General features: G+C 34.1%; 2 protein-coding genes across 9 annotated transcripts in view; one reads left to right on the forward strand and one right to left on the reverse strand.

Moving 5' to 3' along the window:
* LOC145334086 (isocitrate dehydrogenase [NADP]-like) overlaps positions 1–23,578 on the reverse strand; it is a 341,086-nt gene that overhangs the window by 99,753 nt on the left and 217,755 nt on the right. The window lies entirely within an intron of this gene.
* The window catches only part of ctrip (E3 ubiquitin-protein ligase ctrip), a 40,375-nt gene continuing 16,822 nt past the window's right edge, over positions 26–23,578 (forward strand). For 4 of the 8 annotated variants that reach the window (XR_013884714.1, XR_013884715.1, XR_013884716.1 and 1 more), the window contains exons 1-31: positions 26–105; positions 475–536; positions 904–955; positions 1,268–1,418; positions 2,063–2,201; positions 6,665–6,821; positions 7,290–7,401; positions 8,151–8,282; positions 8,701–8,819; positions 9,349–9,450; positions 9,898–10,062; positions 10,430–10,514; positions 11,164–11,301; positions 11,537–11,618; positions 12,007–12,093; positions 12,619–12,862; positions 13,176–13,277; positions 13,465–13,547; positions 13,862–13,963; positions 14,591–14,983; positions 15,526–15,699; positions 16,355–16,414; positions 16,727–16,805; positions 17,929–17,946; positions 18,395–18,481; positions 18,950–19,042; positions 19,903–20,007; positions 20,567–20,634; positions 20,981–21,086; positions 21,601–21,687; positions 22,250–22,382. Coding sequence is in view for 5 of the 8 variants with exons in the window: in XM_080179411.1 (XP_080035537.1) it covers positions 1,274–1,418; positions 2,063–2,201; positions 6,665–6,821; positions 7,290–7,401; positions 8,151–8,282; positions 8,701–8,819; positions 9,349–9,450; positions 9,898–10,062; positions 10,430–10,514; positions 11,164–11,301; positions 11,537–11,618; positions 12,007–12,093; positions 12,619–12,862; positions 13,176–13,277; positions 13,465–13,547; positions 13,862–13,963; positions 14,591–14,983; positions 15,526–15,699; positions 16,355–16,414; positions 16,727–16,805; positions 17,929–17,946; positions 18,395–18,481; positions 18,950–19,042; positions 19,903–20,007; positions 20,567–20,634; positions 20,981–21,086; positions 21,601–21,687; positions 22,250–22,382 (3,397 nt within the window). In the remaining 3 variants the exon portion in view is untranslated. Of the gene's footprint in view, positions 106–474; positions 537–903; positions 956–1,267; positions 1,419–2,062; positions 2,202–6,664; positions 6,822–7,289; positions 7,402–8,150; positions 8,283–8,700; positions 8,820–8,873; positions 8,943–9,348; positions 9,451–9,897; positions 10,063–10,429; positions 10,515–11,163; positions 11,302–11,536; positions 11,619–12,006; positions 12,094–12,618; positions 12,863–13,175; positions 13,278–13,464; positions 13,548–13,861; positions 13,964–14,590; positions 14,984–15,525; positions 15,700–16,354; positions 16,415–16,726; positions 16,806–17,928; positions 17,947–18,376; positions 18,482–18,949; positions 19,043–19,902; positions 20,008–20,566; positions 20,635–20,980; positions 21,087–21,600; positions 21,688–22,249; positions 22,383–23,578 lie in introns of all 8 variants that reach the window. The other 4 variants (XM_080179407.1, XM_080179409.1, XM_080179410.1 and 1 more) reach the window with 4 other exon arrangements.

Here is a 23,578-nt window from a genome sequence, read left to right on the forward strand (position 1 = left end):
TAAAATTATGTAACACACCAAAATGAACAAAATGTCAAGTAATAAACAAGATTAATTGAATCTTGAGTCAGTGAGAGGAGAAGAGAGTTCACGGTTGTCTTTTAGGTTTTTATATAATATTCATAAAAATCTGTTTGGGGAGGAGGGGGGCGGGGGTATTCTCCCTATACCTATCTATTTTTTTGTTTTTAGAATTTTTTATTGCCGGTGATTTCTTATTCGTTGGCTTATTAACTTTAGGGACTTTTATTGAATTATTGATTGGTTGGTTTATTTAGTTGAGTGTCCAAACGACTTTCAACCACTTATTGTAATCTACAGAAGGGGTAATTTTGTGCATGATGAATGAGAATGTGCATCATTCCATGACCATTGTCCCTTTAGCTCCCTATATAATGCATGTATATTGATCCTTTAATATTCTGATAGGTACTGTATTAGTTATGATATTGTATAAAATTGAATGTTGTTTAGTTTTTTGACACACTCCGTGAGTCAATTAATTCGTCAACCACGGGGTCCTGTGCTAGCAAAAGGTGAATATTTATTTCCGCTCTGTTCAAACCAGTTCAGAACCTTGAAAATTATTAATATTTATTTGTAAGTGAGAGGGTGACTTGGACACTTCTTGTAACCAAAACTGAAACACAAAGAAAATCCACCAAAAAAAAGTTAGAGTTTGCGGTTTTGGCATGGTAGTTGCTTTAATAAGGTAAAATGCAGAATTGTAAAGAAACCGTTTCTTGCTGAATTTTGTATTTTCTTTTTCTCTCTGGAACAAATCGTTACTTTGACTAAGTTAAAGAATAAGAATAAGTGACAATTTTCTGCCTTTTTTAAAAAAGATATCTACCTAGTTAATTTTTGATTTGACAGTTATTTAAGATTTATTTTGTTTTTTAGTTCTAGCGGTGGGTCCAGTGGAGGAGCTGACCAAAATATAGACACCACTCAGGTATCTACCTTATTATAGTACATGTATAGTTAGTACAGTAGAGGAGCTGACCAAAATATAGACACCATTCAGGTATCTACCTTATTATAGTACATGTATAGTTAGTACATTAAAGGAGCTTACCAAAATATAGACAACACTCAGGTATCTACCTTATTATAGTACATGTATAGTTCTTCCAGTAGAGCAGTTAACCAAAATATAGACACCCTCCACCACTTGGGTATCTACCTTATTATGATACTTTTTTATGTATTTTTTTTGTCTTTTTCCCATTTTTTTCATGTCTCTATTATGACTAATTCTATCTAGGGAAGAATGTCAAGCGACCAGGAAGGGGAGGATAGCCCGCCGCCCAGCGCGGCTCCCGCTCCCTCAAATGCGGCTCCGCAACCGCCAACTTCAGCCGCCGCGGCTCCATCTGGATCTCTGCTAGCGTCCGGCAGTTTAGCCGCAGCTTTAGGCAAGTAAAGTTTCAATTTTAGTATATTAATTTTGATTTGAAAAGTATTTTTTAATTGATTAAACTAATAAGAATGTTTTAGCTTACTTATAATATCTAATTGATTCCTTTTTTGAGCTTTTCTTGAATTTTTGGTAAGTAATTTCAAATTGTCATTTTTCACCATTGCAATGTTATAGTGTAATAGAATAGTGTAATGGATAGTTCCATGAAATGCATTTAAATAAAAAAGTTAATACTCACTTTTCCAAAGAAAACTTTCTTTAGTAAACTCCTCCCTGCTATAACAACTACTTTGCAGAAGTTATTATTCTTATTGCAAAGCAAATTAAATGCGCCATTCGTGGAATTACCCCTTTAAGCAAAAACTGCAAGTAAATAAATCACAGGGGTGTATATTCTGCACAAGATTTATTTTTTTCTCCAACAAGAAAATATTCCCAGCCCCCCCCCCCCCCCCCGAGCCTTTTCCCCAGGATGGGGAAAATAATTTATAGACTGTTATTTCTTCACCCCCCCCCCCTTTAGAGGGGTTTCCAATGCAGAATATACACCCCTGTAAATAATTCCTCAAGAAAGGAGACAAAAAAAATCCTCCAAATTCCAGCACTAATAACATAATGTCCTGTATTAATATAATACAGGATTCTTTAATACTTCAGAGGGCGGGCTGGACGATGAGGCTGATATGTCGAGGCTGCAGAATATGTTGGAGGCTAGGGGATTTCCCCCCCACCTGGCCGGGGTGCTCGGGCCAAGGATGCATAATCTCATTGTTAACAGGTCAGTTAATATGTTGGATAGATAAGGAATAGATAGATTGATAATAGGTACCTAGATAGATAGATATTAGGTACTTAGGTTGATAGATAAATAGATATTCAGTTCAGAGAGAGAGGGGACAATAGGCTGTTTATTACACAAGTCCCCAAAGTTTTGTAACAACTTTTTCTTATTCGTTGGCTTAACAACTTTGGGGACTTTGAAAGAGAGGGGACAATGGGATTTTTATTACACCCAAAGTTTTTTAACAACGTTTCTTATTCGTTTGGTGATTTATGGTGGTAAGTTTATTAAGTTGAGTGTTGAAACGTTTCTACTACTAATTCTAATCTACAGAAAGGGTAATTTTGTGTAATATCATTGGGAATGTGTATCAATATATCGGCCATTGTCTTATCTCTTTAGATCCCTGTATTTAATGGCATGAATAGATGTGGCAAATCAAGATGACAAATAAAAATGGATATAGAATACGTGGATATTGTGAGAAATATTCGTTCACCCTGACAAAATGTTTCTCCTAACTGGCTGTTTATAGTTATACCCCCTCCCCTGACCATGGGAGAACGTATTGACCAATATCTGAGAACTATATTAGCAACCTAAATTGACGACAAAAATTCCTCTGTCCCAACATCCACGTATTCTATATCAAATCCAATAAACAGGACGTTCTTTTGATCATATCTAAGCATTTCTAAACCTATTTTTCCTACCTTTTTGTAAAGCACATTACATAGGTAGCAGCTGTTTCAGACATAGAATGATACTTTTCTAAATGAATACAAATTCATAAGTAGCAACACGAAAATATATTGACGTATGTATTAAAGTGCGTATTTTCTTTTTATTTTAGCGCACTACTTGTCAAAAATCTTGCAAATATACTTTTCACTGAAAATTTTTATTTAAACTTTTGGTGAGTCAAAATAAACATTATTCATGGTAATTTTGTTGTTATTAATCGTAAAACTGTACAATATGTGTAAAGAACTATTAATTTTTTACTTGAGTAAAAAACTGCAATATGTTTTTTCTTTATCTAAGGCCATGATTCTACTGGTCACATATTTTACTTGTTTTCAAGTGTTTATTTCTACATTCTTCAAATTTTTTAGAAGCGTAGCTACCTACTCTTTAAGTCATTTGTTTTTCTGTCGGTCATTCATTATTTATTTATAACGTGAATTCTGTATTTCTCTTCGTTTATTGGCCAATTCTGATTTGTTAGGTAGGATTATAAAATTGACTTTTATACCTATACAATTTAACGCATATGTTCTTGCGTTTTTACATAATATAAAAAATTGAAGAATAAAAGGTTTAAAATTGCATATTGAACAGAATTCAAATTCAAGGTTAATACTTTTCGAGTATGCAGTATAGCGACGAAACAGAATAATATCGACTGGATTAGAACCGGTTCTGAGCTATACTAGAAAGTTATGTATCCTATCGTATTATAGGCAATTTGGCTTCGAGGCAAAAAAAACTGGAGCATATAATTTTTCATTTTACAATCCACGGAAAACTGCCCATAATACAATGCGAATAAAAAATAACCAATACCTAACTAAATGAAGCATTTTGATTAAAGTTAATATTGTGTTGTTTCATGTTAAAAATTGACCCATAAAAAGTTGTTTGTGTTACTATGCAAAATATTTTTAGTAACATAGACATAAATGTAAAAAAAGATAGTAAAATTGGGATGAAAATAATTAGCATTTTAAATATTTTGACAACATGTATTGTTTTGAATCAACTTTATACAATTAGAATTTTATATTTAATTTCGCAGGGTAAGATTTTTTTCTTAAATAGATTTAAATATCTTCGTTTACAAGTCAATTATGTTTTTGATAAATTGTTCTATTCCTATTGGGTGAGTATAAGGAAGGAAGAGGACAATGGGCTGTTAATTACTCTAGTCCCCAAAGTATTTTAATAACGTTTACATTTTCGTTGGCTTCAAAACTTGGAGACTTATTAATAATTTTTATTGGTTTTAGTTCATTAAGTTGAGTGTCCAAACGTTTCAATTACTAATTACTAACAGAAGGAGTAATTTTGTCTTATCATTAATGGGGATGTGCATGAATTTACAGGCCATTGTCTTATCCCTTTGATCCCTGGGTTGGGTATGTATAGTTTTCTTTCGCTAGGAGTAATGTTTAGTTTTTAACAATCAGCTGATATATTCACTTTGAGTAATAGATAGATAGATACATTTTTTGATTGGTTGGTTCATTAAGTTGAGTGTCCAAACGTATCAACTACTAATTTTAATCTACAGTTGGGGTAATTTTGTGTATCATCATTGGGTATGTGCAACAATTTATAGGCCATTGTCTTATCCCTTTGATCCCTGGGTATGTTTAGTTTTCTTTCGCTAGAGTAATGTTTAGTTTTTAACAATCAGCTGATATATTCACTTTGAGTGATAGATAGATGGATATATTTTGCTAGCCCAAGTAGTGACTGAGTGATAGAAAGATACATTCTTGGAGAGTTTGTTTGTTTGCTTTTTCCGCACATGTGATCATAAGTTATCATACAAAACAGTTTTAAAAAATGAACGAATAGCAAATATTTGTGAAATGTCAAGGCAAGTTGAAAGGTAAAAAAATAAAATAGTAGGAAATTATTATTATAAATGTGGGGTTAACCCTAGCTTGAAACCTGCCCCAGACCAATTCTAAGCTTTCTCGAATATCATATTATTAAGACTCCATGGTCTAGCAGTTGTCAAGATCTTAATGGACGACACACGCCTACATAGAGCTGGTTAAACTAGGATATACCATTAAAATTTTTCTCGAAGTTTAAGTGGATATTATTAAATGATTTTGAGATAGGTAGTAAATATTATTTTGAAGAAATATTTTTGGGTTGATCAGATTCTGTTTAATTAGTTGTTCAAGAAGGGTTATTTATCTGTTCCATTTGTGTTGGTTCGGAGTAACACACTAGATTTTCCTTTTTTTATAGTTTTGCAAAAATTAATCAGCAGTTTTTAATAAACATTTAGCCTGATAATGCTTTGTTTAAGAGAGATGTCAAATATTCCATAAAATGCATTTTTTTCAGTACAAATTAAAAATTATTATATAATCATAATTAAACAATAATTTTTCCATAAATAGCGCAACAGTAAATTATAGGTATATAGGTAGATAAGTAAGATAGAAATTTTTTTGATATAATATCAAATATCAATAATCCACTAAATTGAAAGTAAACACACATACTTTTATCGGTGGAAATGTTAGAGCCTAAATATTATTGCTTTTATTGTAATGCCTAAATCCATGGATCTCAAGGAATAGGACAATTGACGAAATTTGTTTTACATTCCTAATTATTTTAAACAAAATTACCACTTTTGTTATTAAAAGTTATTGGTCGAAATTAGGTCATTTATTATCCCTCAAAAGTCAGGGAGGGCGGAGATATTTGACTGTAGACTCTAGTACCCAAAGTTTTATAATCTAATTATTCATTGGTTAAAATTCTGTTAATTTTCATTGGTTGGTTCATTTAGTAGAGTATCCCAACGTTTCTATCAATAGTTTTAATCTGCAGAAGGGGAAACTTTGTTTATCATCATTGGGTTCCTCCATCATTTTATCGTCCATTGTCTTATCACTTAAGATCCCTGTGCTAAAGTGGAAAATATTTATAAAATTAAATATTAATGAAAATTACCCTACTTAAGTTTGTTAACCTCTACTTCATGAATGAAGGGAAAGGGCAATAGTTGATAAAATAATCATCTTCCCCTTATTATACGTGGAGGATATTTTTATAGTTTATTGCGAAGAAGAAATGCAAAAAGATTACCTAATAAAAGCATTTTACACTTTATTTTATTTTCTTGAGAAAAATTTAAAGATAAATTCCTATGTACAGTGTACTCAATGTCATAGAGTTAAGATTAAACTTACGTACCTAATATTGATTTTAATAGCGAAGCTACTCTATAATTCACTTTGTCTGTCCCTCAGTCCGTAACGGTATAGGGGAAATGTGATTTTTTCGTCGCTGCTTATGGATGTTTTCATCCTGTTTTTATATAAAAGATATTCTTGTTTATTTTGTTTTATCAAAATAATGAATTTATCCTTCTTTGTCTTATCATGTGTATCCCTTAAACAGGGAGGAAGGGAATATTGGGCTGTTTATTACACTAGTCCCCGAAGTTTTATAATAACGGTTTTTCATAGGTTTGCTTAACAACTTTGGAGACTTTTATTTAATTTTGATTGATTTATTCATAAAGTTGAGTGTCCAAACGTTTCAACTTTCAACTACAAATTATAATCTATAGAAGGGGTAATTTTGTGTACCATCATTGGGGATCTAAATCAATTTATCGACCATTGACCTATCCCTTTAAATCTTTGATCCCAAAATCTTTAAAATCAAAAAACTAAGACCTTAATTTTTATGTATTTATCTAGGGGTATGGCACCCAGCACGATGTCCAAGGCGCAGCAGCTATTGACCGGACTGCAGGCCACCGGCGACGAAAGCAGGCAGCTGCAGGCGGTCATTGAAATCTCGCAGCTACTGGTCATGGGCAATGAAGATACTCTGGCGGGTTTTCCGATTAGACAGGTATATAAGATAAAGTAATCTTCCCTTCTCCTATCAGAACCTCCCCCCAAAAAAAAAATTATGATAAAATGACTTTGGAAGTTTGCAAATATTTTGAATAAAGGGTTGAATTGTCAGTGTAAAAAACTATGTACTTTAGCCCTAAATTTTTTTTTCAGTAAAACTAAAACCTAACTTCTTTTTGTTATCCTATGAACCAAAGTAATAGGATGAAAGTCTATCTGTATGCCTGCCAAGATATTGTAATAAAATAGCTGGCCCGTTCGTTCCTTAATTTTCAGGGAATTTTACATTTTTCTAATGCCGTAATTAGGCCATTTGGAAAATGTATATCTTTTTAAAGAATACATTAAACCAAATATGTAAATTTTTGACACTTAAACTGAAGAGTTTATGAATCTTACTTACTCTTTTATTTAGGTTGCGCCGGCTCTGATTACTCTACTGAAAATTAACTCTATTATTAAGGTTGTACCGGCTCTGATTACTTTACTGAAAATGGAGCACAATTTTGATTTGATGAACAACAGCTGCAGAGCTTTGACTTACATGATGGACGCGTTGCCTCGCTCATCTGCAGGTAAGGGAGGCCGCGGTTTTGACACTTACGTAAACAGTGATTATAGAGGCCAAATCCAAAGTTTTTAAAAATAGGAAAAAAACATCCTAAAGGAAACTTTTTTGTGAAATAACCTATCCTCTCACTCCAAAGACAAAGCCTATAATCACTGTTTACGCAGAAGTGCCAGAACCGCTTCCCCCCTTGTTCTAGTTGTTAGACATACGGGAACATACACAGAGAGGAAAGGAGACAATGGGCTGTTTATTACATTAGTCCTTAATTTTTTTTTTAATAAGTTTTCTTATTCGTTAGTTTAATAACTTTATGGACGTTAATTAATTTTGATTAGTTTAATCAAGCTTAATTGTCAAAATTTTTTAATTGATGATTTTAATCTAAAGCTCTTTGAGCATGTACGTGAATCAATTTATTGGTCATTGTCTTACCAGTAAGATCCTTGTTATTAATAGATAGAAATTAATAGAATGACAGACATTCGATAAATTCAGATTTAAAAGTTTTAAAAATCGTAATTATTAATTAACATTATATTTTAGTAATCGATATATTATTACTTGGAAATTGCACCAGATTTCCATATACTCTGATAAAGTGATGCTCGCAACTGGCTAAAATAACGATACCCCTAATACGCATTCCTTACTCCATCTCCTCCCCTGCAAATTTATGATCGAACAAACCAATGAATGAGGTCCATATTAGCAATATATATTGACAACAAATATCCTATATCCATTATATTTTAGTAATTGTGGAGGCCATCCCCACCTTCCTGGAGAAGCTTCAAGTAATCCAGTGCATGGACGTAGCCGAGCAGTCACTCACTGCCCTAGAGATGCTCTCTAAGAAGCACTACAAGTCTATTCTTCATGCCAAAGGTTTGTTTGTTAACATTACATTTACTGAACATGTAATAAGTCACTCACTGCCCTAGAGATGCTTTCTAAGAAGCACTACAAGTCTATTCTTCATGCTTAAGGTTTGTTTGTTAATATTACATTTACTGATTTTGCAATAATTTTTTCTAGACTTACAGTTTTGGTCAATATCAATGAAATTACAAATGTAGCACAAAAATTATTAAATGTGTTTATGATTTTTTGTTTGGGTTAGGTTAGGTAAGGGTTAGATAAGCCCCACAGGGTTAAAGTTCACAATATGTCTATTTGCTTGTTTTTTTAAAATGTAAATACCAAGGAGATTTTTTTATCAAATCTTCGAATAAACCACTTAGGTATCTTTTATAAATAAAATTATCAGCTAGCTGTTCTTATTAACATTAATCTTATTATGTAGGTGTACCAGCTTGCCTGATGTACCTGGATTTCTTCTCCATCTCCGCCCAGGTGAAGGCCCTGACTGTTACAGCCAACAGTTGCCAGGGCCTCCAGAGTGAAGAGTTTGTCTTAGTTCAGGTGAGCTACAAAGATAGATAGATAAATAGACAGACAGACTCCAGCTCTGCCCAGGTGAAGGCTCTGACCGTTACAGCCAACAGTTGTCAGGGTCTTCAGAGTGAAGAGTTTGTCTTAGTTCAGGTGAGATACTTAGATAGATATACAGACACACACACACACACAAAAACACAAAGAAGATACGAAATAAAAAAAACCCTTAGTATTATTTAACACTGTTTGATTTGAATTGAAATGATAATAGGTCATAAGTGAAAAATTTTGGTATATTCGAGAAGAAGAGGGACATTTAACTGTAAATTATATTGTTACCAAAGTCTCTTTAAATCGTGTACTTTGGGTACTTTCATGAAATCTTATTGGAGAGTCAAAGCTAGCATTGTCCAAATTTTTAAACCAAAAAAATCATCTACAGAAGAGGTATTTTTTATGATTTGGGATATAAATTGACTTATCGTTCATTGTCTTATCCCTTAAGATCCCTGGGTGAAATGAGTAATCTAAACTAACCATTACTATATTAATTTAGGAAGCTATCCCAATCATATCTTCAAGACTAAGAAACGATGATAAGAAAAGTGTTGATCTTGCTTGTCAAGCTTTGAGCAGGCTGGCTGATAGCTATAAACAGGTATAAATACATAGATTGAAAGATAGATAGATAGATAGATTTATATATATATGGATAGATATATTTGAAATTATAAGAAAAGTGATGATCTTTCTTTCCAGGCATTGAACAGACTCGCTGATAGCTATAAAGAGGTATAAATGAATAGTCAGATTAATGGAATTGGAAGATACATAGACAGATTTACGTTATAGAATTATAGATACATTGATAGCTAACCTCTGAAACGACTCGATTCTCCTTTACATTGTAGCTTCTTATAGGTCCTGGTAGTTAAAAACTTTTTGGGGAAGGGTACCACCAATCACCCTAGAAAAAATTACCCCCGCCCCCCCCCCCAAAAAAAAAAAAAAAATCTTTTAATTTAAAGGGGGACTTTATATGCCCCCTTAGAGGCCTCTAGGGGGCATATCCGCTAGTTTAATACATAAAAATGATTATTTTTAGGACAAGGAAAGATTGGCCGAGATAGGTAAACCCGAGGTGTTGGCCAACCTACAGGAACTGTTGCAGAAACCAACAGTTAGTGCGTCAACTTTTACCACGTGTCTTCATATTCTGGTCGTGCTGACAACTAATAATCCAACTACTAGTCTACATTTACTACAACAGGTAATACGGTAGACTGACAAACGTCCTACGTTTTTTCAAAAATTATGAAATATAAAAAATCTTCCAAAATTTGAGGACAAAATCCACCAACAGTAAAACAATATCTATCCTCAGAATCAACTTTTACCAAATTGTAAAATTAAATCTTTATTGGTTTGTTCAAATCATTAGAGACCAAACTTTATTCCTTAATCTTAATCTACAGAAGGAGTAATTTAGGGAATATACAATTGTACATCAATTAATGGTCCATTGTCTTATCCATTAAGACCCTAAGTAAAATGCAATAAATTTGTCTCCTGTAGATGTGACTATTTATTTGTGTTTGTTCCTTTTATTACTAGCCATGAAAATTATATTCATTTAGAATATGGGAGACAGTTTAAAGAAACTGTTGGTGGTGCCAGCCCTCAGTGAAACTACTCCTTCCAGCAGCAAATCAATCAATCAAAGTAAGTACTATTCCAGTATGGCTTCGAAACCGATCATTATACGCAGGATTAGAACCGGTTCTTAGCAACACTGGAAAATTATGTATAGCATCGTATTACAGACAGTTTTCCACGAATATTAAAATTAAAACTAGTATTGTTAGCCCGGGCCTTCGGTTTTAATCTTATATTTCATTTTAAAAATTCCACGGAAAGCTGTCTACATTACGTTGCGATAAATAACTATTAATTTTTAATAGCAAAGCTTCTCTAGTATCCTAAATTTCCGTCTGTGTCTACCAAAACACTGAAAATCTGCTTTTTGAATCTTGTTTGTTCGTTTGTCCATACATGATATTTTTGTGGTTGGCTACATATTGATGTTGTCATCCTTTTTATAGATATTTTTGGATAGTTTTTGAGAAAAAAATAAAAGATTTTATTGGTTGGTGCAAATTTCAGTGTCTATTCTTTTCAACCAATAGTTTTTGTAAAAATATACGTTTTTAAAGAATTTATTGGTTGGTACAAACTATCAGTGTCTAAACTTGTCAACCAATAATTTCTTTTACACAGTAGGTAGGTTATTTTGCTTATCATCATTGGGGATGTTCATCAATTTGTCTTCCATTGTCTTTTCCCTTTTTTATTAATTGTGATATTTTACTAGGTCTTGAGGGAGATATGTTAGTGTTGGTGCCTCGGTCCCACCAAGAACTGTACGAGATGGTTTCCCTGATCGGGGAGCTACTCCCACCCCTTCCTGGGGATGGGGTCTTTGCTGTTGACGCTCTTCTTGCCCCTCCAGGTATAATCTTTTATCCAAATATACAACTTTTCACATATTTTCAAGGAAACGCAGAAAATAGAAGTATACCTTAAAGATATGCCTGCCTGTCTGTCACTATAAGATCATAATATAAAGGTTATAGCTAAGTTATAACCCTTCCTTGAACCTATAAGAAGCTACACTCTAAATGAGCAACATAGCGAGACAGAAAAGCTCACAATTTTATATAATAGGATGATTGTTTTATTTCCAGGTACAGTCCTGTTGGATCCGGTTGTCTGGCAGTGGCAGGATGACAGAGGAGCCTGGCATACCTACGGATACAATGATTGCAGGTCTTTGTCTTGTTTATCTCTCATCTTTCTATTCAAATATTTTAACTCCCACAGAAGAACTGTAGGTATGTACTGAAGGAGATTTCCCCCCCCCCCCGACTTTTTTTATAGAAATTTAAGTAGGTAGGTAGTGCAGTTGCATTTATTACCTATGCCTTTTAGTGAAAAAAAAACACTTATTTTTATGGATTTGTGTCTGCTAGGATCATAACAAATTCAGTCGCACGAATACTTTGGGTATGTCCCCAAGGTTTGAGATCCTCAAAATATTGATTATTCGATCAATTGTCCCCTTTCTTACTCCCTTTTAATTATCTATATTCATATAGCTGCGTTACTTGTGGATATTATTGTCTTTGTTATTTAAAATTTATAAATAATATTTCAGAACAATCGAAGCAGCTTTTCTGGCGGGTGAGACCGAAGTTGTATTGAACTCAGCTGCGAGATATCTCAACCTAAATCTTGTTAATATGTAAGTTTTAATAAGTTACGGCCAAGTTATTCTTTAAGAATTTATGTCTGTCATCTTGACTTTTATATTTTTAATGATAATGGATGTGGAATATGTGGTTATTATATTGACAGGGAAAAATTTGTCGACATTTATTTGTCAGTTCGTTCATTCAGTAGGAGGGTAGGGTATGGGTAAAGGAAGTGGATGGGGGGTATAGTTATTTTAGCTAGCTGCGAGTTTCACTTTATTAGAGTACATAGAAATCTATTGCAAAATCCAAATAACAATATATCGATTGTAATAATTTTATATGCCTAGAAGGTGAAGGAACTCTTTGGATATCTCAATTATGAAAATTGCATTTTTTCTACATTAGTAATTTGTAAGATTTTATTTAAATTAGTTATGCATTTCAGAGAAGCTCCATACATATCTTTGGTTTTTATGCTTTTTTTATTCCTATTGTAACAGAACCATGAGCGAAGACGCTAGTATTCAATATAAAATCATAATTTCACAAAAATCTAAATATTTATTTTTCAGGCATGAAATCAGAGAGGATTGCGGAACCGCCAAGCCGCTGAAACGCGTCCTAACCTCCCAACTGACCGCTGCAGCCACCGCCTCTTCAGCCGCTTCTAGCGACGACGAAACCGCTGTAGAGGCTAAGGAGGGAGCTGTGGACAGGACTACGTTGACGGCCAATCTGACGGCTACCCTGTTTCCGGTGTTGATTGAGATATATTCGGCCAGTGCGGGGCCAGGCGTTAAACATGCTGCTCTACAGGTGCGTGATTATACACCATTACACTAGTCCCCAAAGTTTTATAATAACGTTTTCTAAATCGTTGGCTTAACAACTTTGTGGACTCTAATTTAGTTTTGACTGGTTCGTATATTAAGTTCATTGTCCAAACGTTTCAACCGCTAATTGTAATCTACACAAGGTGTAAACTTGTGTATTATCATTGGGAATGTACATCAATTTATCGGTCATTGTCTTAACCCTTTAGGTAGATTCCTGACAATAAACTAATTTTATCGGACGGACGTACCCTGTTCATAGAGTAGCTTCGCTTATAAAATTTTAATTTATATAGGCGATGCTGAGAATGGTGGTTCACACCGAGGGAGAACTCTTAACCTCTGTCCTCAATCCAACTTTTGTCAGCAGTCAAGTGGCTGCCATGTTGAGTTCTCAGGTATATTAAATTATTTGATTGATTGAATGATTGATTGATTTTATTGATTTATTTATTTATTGATTTATTTATTGATTGATTGATTGCCAGATTGATTTATCTTTTTTATTGATAGATTGATTTATTCATTGACAGACAGACAGATTGAAAGGTAGATAATGTGTATTTCAAAAAATATTATTTTTAGGATTTAAAGATAACAGTATCAGCTCTGCAGCTATCAAAAGTTCTTCTAGAGAAGTTACCCAGTGAATTCAGTGTTCATTTTAGGTAAACAATTTTATTGTATATTTTTACAGGGAGGGAGGTAACATTGGGCTGTTTATTACACTAGTCCACAAAGCTTATAATAACGTATTCTTATTCGTTGGCTAAACATATTGAGGACTTTTTAAAAAATTTTAATAAAGTTGGGTGTCCAAACGTTTCTACCACTCTATCTATCTAGACGGGAAGGAGTGTTGCATCAAATCCAAAAGCTAACAGACCCTGACTACACTCTGCTGGGCCCTACAGACCTTTCCTCTGAAAACTATCTATCTAGCTATCTTTCTATCTATCTATCTAACTATCTATCTATCTAGACGTGAAGGAGTACTGCATCAAATCCAAAAGCTGACAGACCCTGACTACACTCTACTGGGCACTACAGACCTTTCCTCTGAATATAATCTATCTTGGAGCACCAGGAAATTTACTTAAACGTTTTAGTGGATCATAGAAAGGAAACGAAGTAGCGGGTTTCGTCGTATTTTCACAGTAGCTTTTAGGTCACTTAAAATTAGGTGAGCTCTGGTAAATGTTAATGATTGCCCTATATATAAGTGAAAAGCTACTTATAATTACGACGAAACCCGCTACTTCGTTTTCTTTCCATGATCCTTTTTAGTTTGAGCATTCTGTTATAATATTGCGTCATACTAAAGACGTTAAAGATGACATTTAATCACATTTTGGTTAGCAGAGTTGATGTTAAAATATTACCTAGAGTAAAACATAAGAGGATGAAGGGGTTAAATGAAAGTATTCACCATCCTAAGGGCCTTGTGACGACTCTCATTTGGGTCTTTGAAAATCAACCAATAGTGTCGTAAATATTAAAACAGCAATGAAGAAGCAAAAAAACAATTTGCTAGCAGACGAAAAAGTTCCTTGGAAAAGGGGGAAGGTTATTATAATTTCACTTTTAATTCTTACACTAGCTTAAATTTTCATGCCTAATAAACTAAAAATATGTATTTTTTAAATCTACGAAAAAAAGTAAAATAACTCTTCTCTACATAATCTAAAATGTTAAAGTATCTTTTATTCCTCAGTCATAGTCATGCCCATAGCCAGCACGCGGCATTGCACCACCATTCTACTAGTGGTAGTACCCCAGGGGGTGCGGGAGGTGTTACTCCACCCCCTCCCCATCCGGGCAGGTCTTGGACCATTCCAGGCTCCAGTTTCGCCAACATATTCCCCGAGCACCTGCGCACTCGCCGCAGCGCGGGTAACACCGCCAGTCCATCCACAGATTCTGCCGCGGTTGATGCGGCTATCGATCTGGCCGGCCATGATCTCACTGACTCCGTGGGCAGCAGCCGTGATTCGCCGGATGCGAGTCCCGCAGCTGGCTCGACGGTACAGCAGTCAAGTTCTACGCCCATGAGATTGTCGGATATGCTGAAGAGAAAGAGAAATAACAGTAGGAAATCATCCAGGTAACGAGGATTATTTTAACAAATGTTTGACTCGGAAAAGAAGGTTATTTGACTGTTAATTATACTGGCTTATGGGTCAGTTCGTCCATTCAGTTGGAGGGGAGGGAATAGGGTGAAAGGGATATTTGGGGGATCGTCATTTTAGATATGTAAAAGATTCACTATGATAACCTGGTGTAAGGTCTAAGTAATAATAAATCTCTTCGTTTAGCTTTAATGGGCAGGCAATACCAATACGAATCCTAATCGGATTAATCCGCCAATATTTTGACAATTTTGCGAAAAATTCCATGGATTGCCATCCCTGATTATAAACCAAATAAATGTAAAGATGTTTGTTTAATCCAGACAATCACCTTGCTCAAGTGATGATGGAGACCCTTTACTTCTGCTACCAAATTGCTTTCTGTGTTTATATTTCCGACGCTATTAGCTGATTTCAAATAACCAACACAAAATCGGGTCTTTGTTACTTATAGCTCATGCCCCGTTTACTCTTTGAATTTAATGTAACCCATGATACTATAATATTTCAATCCTAGATTTTCTAGAAAATCCAGCGGTGGACTCTCACGCGAGGAGTTGCGGAACACACCCGGTCTCACCCCTATCCTATTGTCCGCGTCGGGAAGCGGTTCTGGCGCGGCCAACGCGTCCGCGGCCGGTGGCAGCGGAGCTATGTCAAAGTCTAGTTCAAGTACACCTGCGGGTAGAAGGTAAGCAAACTTAGTTCTCTTCTATTTAACCTATCCTAATATTAAATACAAAATTAAAAGGAAAAGGGCATTGAATTGTATATTTTACAGGCCACAAAACACAATCTCTCATTCGCTGGCTTACGTTTCGAAGACTAATTAAATCTTGATTGTTCAAACTAGCAGTGTTCAAACGTTTCAACCAATAATTTTAATGTACAGAAAGGGAAATTGTCATTGTTAGTTGGGGAATGTTCGATTTCTTTCAGCTTTTGGCGGTATAGAAATCTTTTATTCAAGGATTTCAACAATAAAAACATGTTTCTTAATACTTTTACATTCCAAGGGCCTATAAAATGAAAGTAGAAATCGAAATCTTGGACAGAAATACCTTACTCCTTTATATTCTATACTAGCGGCTTCGCCCCTAGCCTCTAGAGGCTTTGCCCCAAGAGGTATAATTACATCTTCTATTACCTACTCAGCTGAAAATGCGAATGGATCGCAAATATTCGTAAATTGTTTTTGGGGGGTTGGGGCCGGGTTTCCCATCCCCCAAGAAAATAGCTTAAAACCACCACAGGACCAATAGGTATATACCCTGAAGAGTAGAATCCGATCAGTTCAGTAATTACCGAGATCTTAAGGGACATTTTCAATTCTTTTTCTTGTTTAGATCCCGTTTGAGTTCAGCTTCATCTCTGTTCTCCTCCCTGAACCCTGTGAAATGGGGAAGGTAATAACTGTTTTTTTCAGTATGCCTTTTAAACTGATTAATATCCGCTGGATTGGAACCGGTTCTCAGTCGTACTAAAAAATCGTGTCTCGCATTGAATTTTTGAAAACTTTTTAAGAATAAATTATCATAAAATTAGTAACACTTTTGCAAGCCCAGGCCTTCGCTTTAATTGGTGTTATAATCCTTGTTTTAACATTATAATAATGATAAAATTTCAGTCGTTGTACTATCGGTATGTACTTTGGCAGACTAACGTACGCAGTCGCACAGACAAAATTACTCCATTAATTGAATACTTACTGTTTTCAGATCTACAAGTCATCAGGAGACAACCCCAACTAGTTCAATAACTATGCCTACACATTCTCAAACTAGAGAAAAAGTTAAGGTATATCTATCTATCTATCTACTTATATGTATCTATATATCTATCTATCTGTAGTAAGTCTATAACTATGCCTACACATTCTCAAACTAGAGAAAAAGTTAAGGTATATCTATCTATCTATCTACTTATATGTATCTATATATCTATCTATCTGTAGTAAGTCTATAACTATGCCTACACATTCTCAAACTAGAGAAAAAGTTAAGGTATGTCTATCTATCTATCTACTTTTATGTATCTATATATCTATCTATCTGTAGTAAGTCTATAACTATGCCTACACATTCTCAAACTAGAGAAAAAGTTAAGGTATGTCTATCTATCTATCTACTTATATGTATCTATATATCTATCTATCTGTATTAAGTCTATAACTATGCCTACACACTCTCAAACTAGTGAAAAAGTTTAGGTATGCAAATATTTAACTTTCTACTAGCGGCTACGCCCCTAAAAGCCTCTAGAGGCACATAAAATATTTCCTTATGAAATAACTAAGTTGTGTAATAATTTGTCTATGTTAAGATCAGCTGTTTTTATTCATTTTTCCAGCGGCCCTTTAATATTTGTTTTTGATATTTCGTTTCTGGGGGTGATTTCTCTTAGAAGGGAGGTTGTACCCTCCCTCAAAATAGTTATTAACCTTCCCAGGACATAGCAACATCATATACCTATCATTCTATTAAATATCTTGTTCTATCTATTTAGCCAGGGAAAAGGGAATGTGATTCTGACAAACAATTTTAAGTAAAAATTTCCCCCACAACCCCCTTCCCTTTTTTCTCAACCCCTCCTTGACCACTTTCCTTAAGTTAAACAAAACAAAAACAAGTTTTACGCCAACTCTACGTCAACAAAATATTTAATTTTCGGCAATTTCAAATGGAATTAATTGGCTGAAAAGCAGCCCCTGCTTTTTATTAGGGTTGGGCCGGATGTTGAAAATGGCCCGATATCCGGCAAACTATCAGATATCAGACCGGATATCCGGCATTATAGATCAACCGGATATACGGTATCCGGCCGGATATTGAAAATGGTCGGATATCAGGCCAAACCGGATTTCCGGCCTAACCCTACTTTTTATCTATCTATTTAATTTGTTTATCCTAAATTACTTTAGGTATGGGTAAGAAACGAAGTTAATGTATCTATCTATCCATCCTTATCTAAGTATCTATTTATCTATCTATCTGTATCTGAATATCTATTATTTATCTATCTGAAACTTAAAATTGGACTTATATCAAAAATATTCCTATGTTTGTTTCTCATTCCTAAGTTTAAGAATGTTTTATTTCAATATGGCTTCGAAACCGATTAATATCCGCTGGATTAGAACTGATTCTCACTTCTCAACCAAACAGAAAAAGCATGTATGGCATCGTATTACAGTCAATTTTCCACTAATATTAAAATAAAATTCATAGAATTAATACCAATTGGGAGTTAACAAAACTAGTTTTACTATAAATAATTGTTTATTTCAATAGCCGCGGAAAGTTGTCTATAAGTACTAATCGATAAATAACTATTATGTAATCATGACAACAAAATCTAAATAACTCTAGGTATGGGTAAGAAACGAGGCCCAGAAGTTACTGGAAGAAAATTTCAAAGAGTCGCTTGGCTCCCGGCACCCAGCCCTCACAATACTACGCAGACTTTCAGCACAGGTGCCATATCCTTCTTTATTATATTACACCAGTCCCCAAAGTTTTATAATAACGTTTTCTTATTAGTTGGCTTACAAACCGTGGGGACTTTAATTAAATTTTGATTTGTTAGTTTATTTAGTTGAGTGTGCAAAAATTTCAACCACTAATTTTAATTTACAGAGAGTCAATTTCATTTGTGTATCATCATTGGGGATGTACATCAATTTATCGGCCATTGTCTTATCCCTTTAGTTAGATCCCTTTAGCGTCACACGTATCGTATCCGCTCATCGTTGGACAGGTGGTGGGTTCAAATCTTGGCAAGAACTAAAGACGTTAAAAGTTGTATCCTTGCTGCTTTGTCATAAGTGCCATAAAGAACCGGCCCCTTGTTGTTATCAACAGTCCCCAAATGTAATCAGGTATTGAAAATTCTTATGTCCTAAATTTTTCACCAATTATTCTGATCCAACCAAAAATATTCAGGTTGATCACCTGACCAAGAAGCCTCAGAACGGAGAAAGATGTTTGAAGGAAATTCAGTCCATCCTTGTGGAAAATGATATTTCACCATTTGAGGTTAGTACCACAATTCAGGGAGGAAGGGGACAATGGGCTGTTAATTATACTAGTTTTTAGATTTATAATAATTTTTGAATTTGGATTAGTTGGTTCATTAAGTCGAATGTCCAAAGGTTTACAGAAGGTGTAATTTTGTGTATTAATGGAAAAACCAAAGTTTTAAACTTCAAGTGATAGTCAGCTTTTTATGATAATTTTTAATGAGTCGATTCATAAAATTACATGTACTTCTAAAAAGAAGAAAGTGAATTAAATAGTGGTAGCCTTTTGACTTATCTATTTATATTGTAATTATTAAATTCTAGTCCTGCTATCTCTTGATATTTAATAGGTACCTATTTATTTTGGAAATAATATGAACAAAAAAATCTTCCAAATTATTTTTAGAAATCCATTATTTTTGATGTTTGTTTTATATTGGCATCTGGAGAGAGCAAACAATTTGTAATTTTTGAATAAATATGTAAAATTCATATTTTGTTTGTGAGTTAACCTCTTATTATCTAGGAATATTTTGGACTGGTAGCAACGCATGATTGTTGAATAATCTATCTATATTATATCTATATCTAGGTATGTCAGAGTGGACTGGTAGCTAGCCTGTTGACCTACCTATCTATCTATCTATATTATATCTATATCTAGGTATGTCAGAGTGGACTAGTAACTAGCCTGTTGACCTATCTATCTATCTATATTATATCTATATCTAGGTATGTCAGAGTGGACTAGTAGCTAGCCTGTTGACCTACCTATCTATCTATCTATATTATATCTATATCTAGGTATGTCAGAGTGGACTGGTAGCTAGCCTGTTGACCTACCTATCTATCTATCTATGTTATATCTATATCTAGGTATGTCAGAGTGGACTGGTAGCTAGCCTGTTGACCTACTTATCTCGGCCAGACAATGCAACTCTCACTCATCCTTCCCATAACACGACCCAGACCTCTGGTCAGGTATGGTACACATTTTATATCTACTTGATATCCAACTATAGTGTCTAATTATGAGGGTTGACAATTCTAATCCGACCAAAAAAGGATTTCATTGTTTCCTAACTACAAGTAAAATGATGGGTAGCATAGAATTTTTTTGTATTTAATTTCAAAAAAGCTTTTAATGCTTATTTTAGGTTATGTTAAGTTAAGTAAGGGTCCAAAAATGGCCGCTATAGGGGCAAGAATTTTTTTTATTTATAAAGACATCCTTAAAAATATTGCTAGAATCCGCAAGCAACTTTTTTTTTGGCGGATTTTTGTATAAATCAGAATCCGGCCCCAAAAATTGGGCGGATTGCCAACCCTGCTAATTATATATCTTGTCTGGATTATTTTCAATTAATTATCTTCCATTTACATATCCTTTTATTCTGTTTTAAAATCTTTACTTTAATTAAACACAATTCTCTGAGAATATAAATAGTTAGGTATACATTCCTTGTTTTTTAATTTAGGGTCTATCTGTCTAAATAGCTATTAACTATCTAGATACCTAGTTATCTATCTATCTATCTAGGATCATGATGTGGGAAGGATGACTCGTGTGAGGACATTCCTCCATGTTTTTGTTGGATCTCCAAAAAGGTAAAATTAAATATTTTTTAATGATATAAAATGATTTGAATTGTATAGGTAAATTGTCGAGAAAAGGCAAAAAAAAATATTCCCGGGAAACTGTGGTTTTCGACGAGAACGGCGGTTTCGGCGCCGTTTCCTCACAGTTCCACATTATACCTCTTTAAAGCAACTACCATGCCAAATTTAAGTGCTGGAAATCATTTTTTAAGTTGACTTTTAGTTTTAGTTCCAAAAGTGTCACACCCGCGCCCTCCCTTTTCAATATATAATCTTAATTTTTTAGTATTAATTTAATATCTCTTACTTAACATTTTCTACCAAGACATCTAATTTTCTATCTTTTATTTTGCAGCGTGGATGCCGAGGTGAACTTGGATCCTGATCTCGTGGCCAAATTTTCTCTGCTCATCACAAAGTTGAATGCCTGTGTCAATCATTTGGAACAATTCCCCATCAAGGTACACAATTTTCTATCTTCTTGCTATCTAGCTATCTTCCTTCTTTCTACCACTATGTTTAAGCTTATTATTCGAAGCAATTCTGTATCAAAGAACCCAATTTTCTACCTTCTTGCTATCTAGCTATCTTCCTTCTATCTATCAAAAAGCTTAGCTTGTGTTCATTATTTCCAATTTTCTATCTTCATATATTTCCATCATGAAGGTACCTAATTATCTATCTATCTTCCTAAATAATGTCTATTACTAAAATAAATGCATTAAACTATCATTTGAAACAATTTCAAATAAAGGTATTTATCTTCTTGCTCTCTAGCTATCTGCCTTACTATCTTCTAAAATTATACTCACAAATATGATTGCTAGTTCAATCAATTAGAAAAATTCCCCTTCAAGGTACCGAATTTTTAATCTTTTTGCAGTCTAAATACCTGCCTTCTATCTGTCACAAAAGTAAATAGGAATGCGATGAACTTTTCCCATCTTTTTTTTGTATTATCGTCTATCTATTTAGATGTATGATATTGGACCCCCAGGCCTACGTAGTGCGGGTTCTACACTCAAATTTTTCAAGACACATCATCTCAAGTGTTCTCTTCAGGTACAATTTATATTCATAGCAATAAAATCTCAGACATTTTAAAAATCGACGCTTTTCTATAATTAGGGTCAGTCAGTCCGTCTGTAGCGGAAAGCTGTTGTCGTTAGTTTAGGCATGTTATAATTGTTCTATCGATTTCAAACTTGGCATGGTGATTCCTGTAGTAGTTAGGTACGATTTATAAAGCTTAGCAGCTCTATAATCGTTACCAAAATGTTTGTACGTCCAATTTGAACATGTTAATTTTTAACTTTTTACAGCAATTTTGTCATGATATACCTCATGAGGTATACTATTCATCTGATTTTTGGAATAATGGTTACTATGACAACAAATCACAATGTTATAAGCACAGCATCTATTAAATCAAGTCCATTATTTGTTATCGTGTTATAAAAACATTAACTTATGGGTAATATGTCATTTATGTACTGTTGTCATTTTATTCTTATTTGATTTAGGTAGGATGCTTTCATTTTTGTTTTAATTTTCAAAATGCCCAAAAATGCATAATTATTATTTATATGCTAGATCCAACACTGACGAATAAATTTATTTTCAGAGACACCCAGAGTGCACCAGTCTGAAGTCGTGGAAGGGGGGCCTCGTCAAAATTGACCCCTTGGCCCTTGTACAGGCCATTGAAAGATATCTGGTCACTAGGGGCTATGGTAAACCCAGTGATAAAGATTCAGGTATAGAGATAGATAGATAGATAGAGCATTAGGGGGTATTTTATGAAGGGTATGGGGACTCTAGCCCTTGTACAGGCCATTGAAAGATATCTGGTCACACGAGGTTATGGTAAACCTAGTGATAAAGATTCAGGTATACATAAATAGATAGGTTGACTATTAGGGGGTACTTTTATGAAGGGTATATATAGATAGATAGAGTATTAGGGGGTACTTTTATGAAGGGTATTGACCAACTAGCTCTTGTACAGGCCATTGAAAGATATCTGGTCACTAGAGGCTATGGTAAACCTAGTGATAAAGATTCAGGTATACATAGATAGATAGGTAGAGTATTAGGGGGTACTTTTATGAAGGGTATATATAGATAGATAGATAGAGTATTAGGGGGTACTTTTATGAAGGGTATTGACCCTCTAGCCCTTGTACAGGCCATTGAAAGATATCTGGTCACTAGAGGCTATGGTAAACCTAGTGATAAAGATTCAGGTATACATAGATAGATAGTTTATTGGGGGTACTTTTATTAAGGGTATTCATCAGTATAATGGTAAATTTAAAGGGTTACTTTATATAATACTAAGTCCATAGTGGTAAATCACCCTGAAGCTTTTGGGCGATTTTTCTAGGGTGGAATGAGCTACCTTCACCCTAAATAGCTCTAAACCTTCCCTGGACTTAAAATAAGAACCGTCATTGTGAAGCATGGTTGGCATTAAAAAAAACACATGGTTTAAACCAAAAAAAACAAGCTTAAAAAAAAAAAAAAAAAAAAAAAGTTGGGGATGGTTTTTAAAAAAATATTTATACAAAGGCCTATCTTTCCAGTTATATCTTTTTAAATGTAAATAATACGGTAAATAAGTGTCAAAAACCTAAATACCTGATATAAAATTCTTTTAATAGTTTAAATCTTGTACTTTGGTAATTATATCTAATAGCATACAACAGTAGACACAGTGAAATAGAGACATACAGATATATAAAATATACTGATAATTAACTTTATACTAAATTAGAATACTATAATTTGGATATTGTTAAAAAACCAAAGTGGTTTATTCTTTTTTTTAAATGGTTTTTTACCAACTCTGTTGTGAAGAAGAACTATATTGGTTCTGCAGTCAGCGAGATCTTAAGCTTTAGACAGACAGACAAACAGACATCCTGTTACTTATTCTAGGTTCAGATGATGA

Source organism: Acartia tonsa, chromosome 12 (assembly GCF_053477335.1).
Source record: "Acartia tonsa isolate MP-2025a chromosome 12, ASM5347733v1, whole genome shotgun sequence".
Lineage (NCBI taxonomy): Eukaryota > Metazoa > Arthropoda > Copepoda > Calanoida > Acartiidae > Acartia > Acartia tonsa.